The following is a 10,078-nucleotide window of genomic DNA, read 5'->3' on the forward strand; positions in this document are numbered from 1 at the left end:
TTTTTGACCTTTTAATTTAATTTAATTTAATTTAATTTAATTTAATTTAATTTAATTTAATTTAATTTAATTTAATGTTATTTATTTTATATAAAAAAAAAAACGTTTTTAATTTAGTTTGAGTCCATAATAACACTGACTTTTTATGGAAATAAAAATAGAGGTATGTGCAAATAAATATCATATATCGGCCGACATAGATATCCTGACTAGAGTAATTTTGCTTCACATCTCCAGCATAACGCTTATTTCCTCAAGACCTGTGTGTAAACTGCAGCGCGTGCCGTGTAAAGATCTTTTAACCTCAACATCCAGAGCACTTTGACATTAGCAAGTAACTTACCATCATGTTGTGTGTTTCTGTCCAGGTTCAACCGTTGGATAAACCCTCGAGCGCTCAGGGAGCGGTGAACATGGTCCTGAGGTTAAGGTGAGCGAGCTCATTGCCGTTTCTCTTTTCTCCGTCCCCCTTTGTACTTCTTTTATGTGGAAAGAGCGGCATGTTGTCTGTATAAAGTGGCCTGATAGTACAGTGTGTGTGTGTGCGCTGCTGGAAGAAGTGTTTGTCTCTTTTTAAATGATCTCTTTCAGTCCATCTCTCGCCTCATGTTGAAGTACATCGTGTTAATGCATTTTCTCAATCGCCCTGGGTTAGCGTGGGAAGCGGTCCTTTAACCCTGACCTCGTGTTTGCATTCTCCTGCCTGAATTTGTGTTTGAGCCCATGCAAAAGACAGACGACGATATGTTCTCAGATCACGTGTAAGGCCAGAAAAGCTGAAGCGAGTGTTTGACAAAACCATTGCGAGAGCATGGTTGTGTTTTACTTATTTAAAGTTGGCATAAAATAGAAATATCGACCAGCTTGCATTGTGAAGCAGCTTATCGACCAAAGAAAAATGTAGGGCGGGACTTGAGTTCATTCGTCAGTTGTTGATTGGACTGTGAGAAGTGAGCATTACATACCAGAATGAAGGTGGATGTAAATATGTGACCCTGGACCACAAAACCAGTCTTAAGTGTCAATTTTTTGAAATTGAGATTTATACATCATCTGAAAGCTGAATAAATAAGTTTTCCATTGATGTATGGTTTGTTAGGATAGGACAATATTTGGTCGAGATACAACTATTTGAAAATCTGGAATCTGAGGGTGCAAAAAAATCAAAATATTGAGAAAATCGCCTTTAAAGTTGTCCAAATGAAGTCCTTAGCAATGCATATTACTAATCAAAAATTAAGTGTTGATATATTTACAGTAGGAAATTTACAAAATATCTTTTTGGAACATGATCTTTACTTAATATACTAATGATTTTTGGCATAAAAGAAAAATTGATAATTTTGACCCATACAATGTATTTTTGACTATTGCTACAAATATACCCCAGCGACTTAAGACTGCTTTTGTGCTCCAGGGTCACATATGAGTCAGTCATATTACAGGAAGAGCAAGTTATGACATTTTGATTGTCCAATATGAATCGTTCACAATAAGACCATTAACAAATACAGTAAGTAGGTTCTATTTTGATATCATGTGGACTTTAAAGTCCTAATGAAATGGAAGTAGCGACAGATCTTTTTTCCTGATTGTGAGGTATATCAGAGTGTAATCATATTTATAATCATATTCCTGCATCATATTTGCTTAATGAAATAGAATTCCTGTTTCTTAATAATGCTGGGGTGCTGATTGCAAAAACAGTGTCTGTTTTGCTCTAGCGAGTCACACTTCCTCACAAAATATGATGGATTTTGTAGCATTTTTGCTTTTGACAACCATTTGTAAAGTGAAGAAGTCTTATATTATCCCTTAATCAGCAGAAAAAAATGCCACAAAGACATGATTCCCATCTTCCTCGGAGCCAGGTTGCAACTACTTCTTCAATTCTGATTTTCATGTGTATGAATGATTCTGAACATGTTATTTTATGCCTAATCCTGATTTCCACTTTTTCTCCAGATTGTAAGTTAAATGATGCATTTTGAATATTTATTTTTGTCATAAAATTTTGACTGCTTTTGTTATTTTTTTAAGCGCATTAAAACTGATGCATGTATGTAATTTGAAAAATAATTATTATTTTGTGAAAAGGTGATGGAATTTTTCTTTCATCAAATTAGGTAATATTAGGCCTTTTTGCAAAACAGCATTATTAGCATTATTCATTGATAAAATTAGTTTTTATGTAGAAATGCAACAGACATAATTAATGTTCTCAGTCCAGACATGTTTATTATTGCTGATGAACCTAATGAATTAATCAAGAAAACTGGATTTCCAATGACCAATCAACTGAATCAAATACTGTAGAAAATCATTTCAAAAGGCTTTACAGGTTTTGTCTTATTGGTCAGGTCTGAAAAAAATAAATAAATCCCTTCTTCATAAAATTTGTTGATTATAACAGGTCTAGGTCAAAGGTCAATAGTCATATAACACAAACATGACCCTGTTTACTTTCTTAATGAACATTTTTTGGTCTTATTATGACCAAGTCATTAATTGTCTTTGTAATATTTAATTAAAATGCATTTTTAAGTAGAGTTTTCGTTTCCAGTGATGGCCACAGGGGTTATTAGTAATATTAACCAGTAGCCAAATAACTATTTAGTGTAATCATATGTATAATCATATTCCTGCATTATATTTGCTTAATGAAATCCAATACTTGTTTCTTAATAATGCTGGGGTGCTGATTGCAAAAACAGTGGCTTTTTTGCTCTAGCAAGTCACACTTAATGAACAGTAGCCAAATAACTATTTAGGCATTGCTTTAGCAAACTCTGGCTTCATTTTGTTATTTGATCCACTCAATTCCCCAAAAAGTTCAACCCTACAAATTTTAGCATTGAATATTCTGTACCCCACAGAATTATGTCACATTATGGAAGCAAAATGGGCTTTTCACATTGATAACACATTGACTGATTTTGTTTTAACATAATGTGGTTCATAAAGGGCTAAATATTTAGCTGTTTTAATGATGCTTTTAGTTACCAGTAAGAGTGTAGTACTCTGCTCAACACATTTTACCTTTTAAATCTAGCAGAACTCGGGTTTTTCCCACAGAATCAGCACAGAAAAAAAATGCCTACAGGTTGTGTGGTTCACCGGCATGTTCACAACTAATCATTACATTGAAATCTTTCTGTCTTTCAACCAATTACCCTCAACAGCCTCAGTTTGGAATGACAGAGAGAATGAAGCGCGTGAAGAGGCTTTTTCAGTTATCTGCATTGAAACTTCTAAACAACATTGATTCAGTGCCAAAAACAGACACCTAATCAAGCTGTACGGACAGCTGAGTTTGAACAGAGAGAGAGAGAGGTTGCTGTAAACAGATGCAGGAGAACAGAGACGAATGGCTCGCATCCATTTGCACAGTGAGGTCAGCAGCGAGAGCAGGTGTTCGGCTCATCAGAACGGATCAGGATAATGGGCAGAAAAGCAAGGGATCGGCTTGTTTGTGTGTGCTTGCTAAATGATTTCAAATGACTTTAATTAACTCCGCAAATAATTATTGACGTAAATACACACAAGTGAATCAGTGAACGCGCCGCCGTTAGAGGCTGATCGGTAAAGCCGTATGCAAACGTTCTCTTATGATTACCTGTCCGAAGCTGAGATTGACCCAGGATGATCTGAATATTTGGCTCGATTATGAAATCAATTTCGGTTGGGTCTTTGTTTGGCGGTGTGTAAAGGTTGGACCTCAATAATGCTTGTATAAATCTACAGACCTGGTGCAATGGAAATGTTTGCACGTGATACCATCTAAATACACAGATTTAAAGGAATAGTTCACCCAAAATTGAAAATATGCAGAAAAGTCACTCACCCTCAGGTCATCCGAGATGTAGATGAGTTTGTTTCTTCATCAGAACAGATTTGGAGAAATGTAGCATTGCATCACTTGCTCACCAATGGATCCTCTGCAGTGAATGGGTGCCGTCAGAATGAGAGTCCAAACAACTGATAAAAACATCACATCATTAAGATGTTTTTAACTTTATAAGGTCGCTTCTGGCTATAATGCAATTCCTCTATCCAGAATATTGCTTTCAGTGAAAAAGTCTTAATCAGGAGAGACATTTGCACAGATCATGGACTGTTTACAACAGTTCTGAACAAATATGTTTGTGGATTTTGATGTGAGATGACAAAGGATGGACTTTATCTCTAGAGGAAGCGTTATTATGGATTATGGACTCTTGGCCAGTATATTGGCCAGAAGCGATGGTAAAAAGTAAAAATGCCTTTATGAGTTTGTTTCTTACAAACATGCAGCTTTTCACTTCACAAGACATTAACTGATGGACTGGAGTGGTGTGGATTATTTGTGGATTATTGTGATGTTTTTATCAGCTGTTTGGACTCTCATTCTGACGGCACCCATTCACTGCAGAGCATCCATTGGTGAGCAAGTGATGAAGAAACAAACTCATCTACATCTTGGATGGCCGAAAGGTGAGTACATTTCAGCAATTTAAAATTTTTTTTTGGGTGAACTATTCCTTTATGGTGAAGTATGAAAGTGCTGAATTACTGGCTGGCTGAACACAATGCTGGCTTGTTTAGCAAGGAAAGTTATTATGCTAGTTTCTTGATATTTAGATTTTCTTTGAAATTGAAAAGCAGTGTGAAATCTCTGGATCCCATCACGAAGCGTACAGATGCATGAGTCTATAAATCTGGGGTTTATTGGGATTCAGCTGGCAGAGAGAAAAATGTCGGTGTTTGATAAGATAATAAGTGATGTGTGGAGTGGCTTGGAGAGAAGGGCGAGAGAGAGTGAGGAATTCTCAAGAGAGAGAATGGATTTCTAGATATTGCTCTGAATTAGATCCTCTTCATTTCTCTTCAGTGTCACACGAGGAAACGCCAAAACACTGTTCATTTGAACTTTCTATTTACCAATTAATCCTGAACAAAAAAGTATCATGGGTTCCACAAAAATACGAAGCAGCACAATTGTTTTCAACATTGATAATAATCAGAAATGTTTATTGAGCAGCAAATCAGTATATTAGAATGATTTCTGAAAGATCATGTGACACTGAAGACTGGAGTTATGATGCTGAAAATTCAGCTTTGCATCACAGGAATAAATTACATTTTTTAAAATATATTACAATAGAAAACATGTAAACTGTAATTAATATTTCACAATATTAATGTTTTTTCTGTATCAAATAAATGCAGCCTGGTGAGAATAAGAGATTTATTACCAATTCTAAACATTTGAATGATAGCGTATAGCAAATTTTTAGAAAATGTGGTTACATTTTTTGGTCTGTTACAGGTTTTTTTTTTGTTGTCATTTTCCACGTTCATTGACTGAAATTATATGCCATTTTTCTGCAGAGAAGTGGAACATAAAATAAGATAGTTTGAAAAAATTTTTTTGTGTCTATACAATGAAAGTCAATGGACCCCATTCACTTTCAGATGATCACCTTTGTGTTTCACATCTGAAATATGACACAAAATCTCTCACGTTTCACAAAACACAAACACATACAGGTTTGGAATGACATGACTGTGAGTAAATGCAGATAGTTCATTTTTGTGTGAACTATCTCTTTAAGACTAAGACTCTTTAACCTTGGTAAACTTACTGCAGTGAACGGCCTCTCATGGCCTTTTGCTTTATTATAGTAGCACACCTTTTAAAATTGAGACAATATTGGACAATGTTGTATTTTTGATTAGTTTTTGCATGCATGTTCATATATTATTCATATAAATGAGCCTCAAAGACTCTTTTTATCCTGCATTCTCATTTGAGATAATACGGTGGAGTTTGTCTGGGAAAGTTTCTCAGCACAGAAGCTGGTCTCACTCCTGTATGTAATAGGGTCTGGGTTGATGTGATAACAGCTGTCTGCTGGCTCCTCCCAACACTTCATTATAGAGCACAAAACACACACACACACACACACACACACACACACTCTTCCATATGTTCCCTAGACCCCTATCTAGTACACAAAGACCTTGCTCTCCAGAAACAGGCCAAGTGGAGCGAGAGCTCAAGGGAGGTGTAATTATTCTAACCTTGACATGTAAATGAATGCTTAAGTCCAGCATTACTCTCTGTTCCTGCTGCTTGACTCTCAGTCCAGACTCGTAGTTTTACTCTGAGAGAATACAAGACCAGATTTAATGATCCTGAGTGTCTTGATATTGAGGAGAACTTTGGATATTGCGTCAATATTAGAGGTCGTTTAGGGTTCGCAGATCAGATACTCGATCATTATTAGAAATGGTTGTTTTTAGAGGGGTTGTTTTAACTCATGCTGTAGGTTAAAGTTAAACCAGTGTTAATAAGTTTGTCATGATACCAAAATTTCAGTAGTGACTGTCTGTCTGTCTGTCATTTGTTCTATCTATCTATCTATCTATCTATCTATCTATCTATCTATCTATCTATCTATCTATCTATCTATCGTACGTTCTATCGTTCTGTCATTTGTTCTATCTATCTATCTATCTATCGTTTTATCGTTCTGTCTTTTGTTCTGTCATTCTATCTATCGTTAAAATTATAGCTATATGAATTTCTCATATTCATTTAATGCTGCTTCCTTGCTTTCAAATTCTACTTGTAATTCTGCTTTCTTTAGCTAGCTTAATTCATATTTGAATTCAGTATTTCAGTACTTGAATTAGAAATTAAAAAGTATTATAAATTCACTTCTGAATGGTGATTCAATTTCATGAATTGTAATACCTAGCTTGATACCCCAAAACAACTATTACTTTTATGTAAAGTAAAATGTTATTATAAATATTATCAAAATAAATTAATGTTATGTACAGTAGTCTCAGTGTTTCTCAATTAAGTAAACATTCCTTCAGGTTTTTCTACTAATTATTATTATTAAGGCACATTCAAACAAGCTCTAATGGACATTTGAGCATTTGAAAGCAGTCGGTACTTCATGCTTCTGATACTGTAGAAGGATTATTACTTTTTTGTGTTTATTTAGTACCCTCTACAACTTCCATATCGATTTCTCTCATGCATTTTTCTATAACCATTCTGTTTTCTCCTTTACTGCCTCAGGTTAGCCTCAGACTTAACTTCCTAAAGCTAATGTCCACTCACTCCCAGTGGATGTGTTTTTGGTTTTATTTTCTAGTTGTGTGCGATTGACTCTCGCTTTGTAAGCCGTAGTGGATCTGAGATAATGGCACCAGAGGAACGCTGAACCTCATATGTGTAGTCTTCACACACATTTAATCAACTAGTGGTGTTGTTATCTGGCCTGCTGGCTGTGAAGTAATTTCTACTGTCGCTCTGGCTCAGATCACGCTCAATGGTTTTAGTTCAGTCCTGTCAGCTCCCATTACCCAACAATGAGGAGTTTGGCCGATCATCTCTGACAGCCTTTGTGCCGGAATATGATATGGATTTGTCCCTGCCTCACGACTTCGCAGGAGTCTTACTCAAAGCTCTTTACGCGCCACTAGTGTGTAATGAAGCTTCGGAAGCAGAAAGCTGCGTTCGATTTGATGCTCTGCACTCAGGCCTCTTTATGGAGGGTGAATTACATTTAGCTTCGTTTCACAGTTGCGAATTCAGAGGGTTAGATTGTGTTTTTCTGACATGCAGACAGTGCTTTCATGACTCACATCAGGGCTTCCTTGTACATAGCATATGTGTATATATTAGGGCTATCGATTTAACATTTACATTTAATTAATTACTTATGGAAATGAACAAGGTGATGAACATTATTGCAGGGCTACAACTCACTGTAATATAGCCTATAGAATGCAGTTCTATGCCCTTATAATTACCCTATATGCCCCTGTGTGAGTTTTTGTCATATTTACAGCATATAATATAGATGAGCAATATCACTCGAGCAATGAGTGTCATATCAGACGAGTGCAAATATGATAGATCTATTGACTTTATGCAAGTTCAGTAAATAATACTGTTATATTTTTTAGAGATAATATTGTCTGTCTTTCCACAATTTTACCAAGGAAAATTTTACCAATAAAGCCACAGCAGAACTGTTGTGCATGTCTGAGCAACACAAAGCAGTGATTTGTTTCTGAATGAATCCTTTGAACGAATTGGGTGAGCCAATGATTCAATGGCCCATTCATAAAGAGAGCCATTTACTTCATTCCTGTGTGTGCGAATATACTTGGCAATAAAGCCCTTTCTGATTCTGAATCTATATATAATATATATATATATATATATAGAGAGAGAGAGAGAGAGAGAGGCACACAGTTATGCATCTATACAACTATATATATATATATATATATATATATATATATACAGTATATGCAGCTTTAAAAAAATAAAATAAAGTCATGGCCGTTGTAGCCTAAAAGTTTGTGTAATAAATCTGTCAAAAATTCTATCAAATAAATATTTTTAGACACTTTTTGTAATGTCTGTGTGATGCAATAATGACTTTAAATAATCTTTTGCCGGTAAATTTGATGTGCGAATAATTTGTGATTAATTGATTACCACATGTAATTAATTAGACTAAAAATTTTAATCGCATGGCTCGTCGGGTTTTTTTCAGGATTCTTTGATGAATATAAAGTTCAAAAGTGCAGCATTGCAATATAAATCTTTTGTAACATTATAAATGACCTCATCTTTCATTTTTCATCAGTATACCACATTCTTGCTGAATAAAAGTATTATTTTTCCCTGAACAATATATATACAACTTGTAAATAAACAGTGATCAGATGACAGTGAGTCAACAATGAGAAACAGTGAGTAACAGCAAGTAAACATTGAGAAACTATTAAAAAGTGTTCAGGAAACCTGTTTGAAAACAATCATTATTTTTATATTTTTATTTGGTGATGCTAGTGGTGCAGAAATTAAACAGTTGCATGTATGACCCAAGAGTATTTATGTATTAAATTTAGCAATTTTTTAGCAATTAACTTAAAAAAAGGGCTAGGGCACCTTCCATGATGCTTAACACTCTTAAATAAATGTTAAAAACCACAGGAATAAAAAAATGCAGATTGGGATGCATGAATTTTGATCCAAAGCACACTTTATGCACAATTTATCAGGAAAAGTTTTACAAGACGTGATTTGCATATTGCACACTCAGTTTTTCCCGCACACTTGGACATGTCTGTTTTAAAACAATCTGTCTTTGTAATTTAGGGTAATCAGTAGCAAACTCGGCTTGAAACCTTTTGATTTGTGAGACTACCATCCCATTTTTCAGACCAGACAAAACTGAACAGAGTGAAACCTCATTAGAGCTGGACTTTGAATTAAATTAACTCCCTCAATTAAAGTCCTACTCTCATTAGTTAGCAGCTCTTTAGAGAAAAATAAAGTGCACAGAGGGGAAAAAACATATATGTTTTTTAAGTTAATTGTAACTAATTGTTCTTAAAGGTCCACTCGGTCATTTTTTCTTTATAAAAAAGTTTTGCAAATGAAAAATGAAGAGTACTTTTGAATAATGTTTAAAATGTTGTGCGATCACAAAACTTGCGTCATGACCATCCAGATACTATTTGCTTTACCACGCTAATTCCCCTATTATCGGACACTCTCTCTCATGGAATAGGTTATTATGGCTGACTGCTGGTTGGTTATTTTATTAGGTCAATTTCTTGACAACACTTCAAACAAAAAAGAAAAAAGATGTTTTGCATTAAGAAAATGTAGACCATTTTTGGCACCTTAAAGATAGCATGCATTATACATCAAGAAACCTTTATGTATAAAGCATTAAAGAGATTCATAATGTGCATTTGAATGCATTATATCTTTTCATAAATAACTATAACCAAAGTTACAATGCATTTAAAAGTTTGCAACTGAAAATCATACAAATGCATTATAAAGTGCATTAGAAGGCACAATTAATGCATTCACATTTTTTTATACATTACCCTTTTTATACATTATATATGAAGGCTTCGTAAAGTGTTACCAAGATATTTTACATTATTACATCACTTTTTTACATTATATTATTATTTCCGTGACAATTACACACACACACACACACACACACACACACACACACACACACACACACACACACACACA

The 10,078-nt window shown here is 34.7% G+C and overlaps 1 protein-coding gene across 1 annotated transcript in view; it reads left to right on the forward strand.

The window, feature by feature from the left end:
* Positions 1-10,078, forward strand: part of LOC107677925 (STE20/SPS1-related proline-alanine-rich protein kinase) — a 71,433-nt gene that overhangs the window by 41,106 nt on the left and 20,249 nt on the right. The window contains exon 14 of the mRNA XM_016472993.1: positions 369-430. Coding sequence (XP_016328479.1) covers positions 369-430 — 62 coding nt within the window. The remainder of the gene's footprint in view (positions 1-368; positions 431-10,078) is intronic.

The sequence above is a fragment of the Sinocyclocheilus anshuiensis genome, unplaced genomic scaffold (genome assembly GCF_001515605.1).
Source record: "Sinocyclocheilus anshuiensis isolate Anshui unplaced genomic scaffold, SAMN03320099.WGS_v1.1 scaffold164, whole genome shotgun sequence".
NCBI lineage: Eukaryota > Metazoa > Chordata > Actinopteri > Cypriniformes > Cyprinidae > Sinocyclocheilus > Sinocyclocheilus anshuiensis.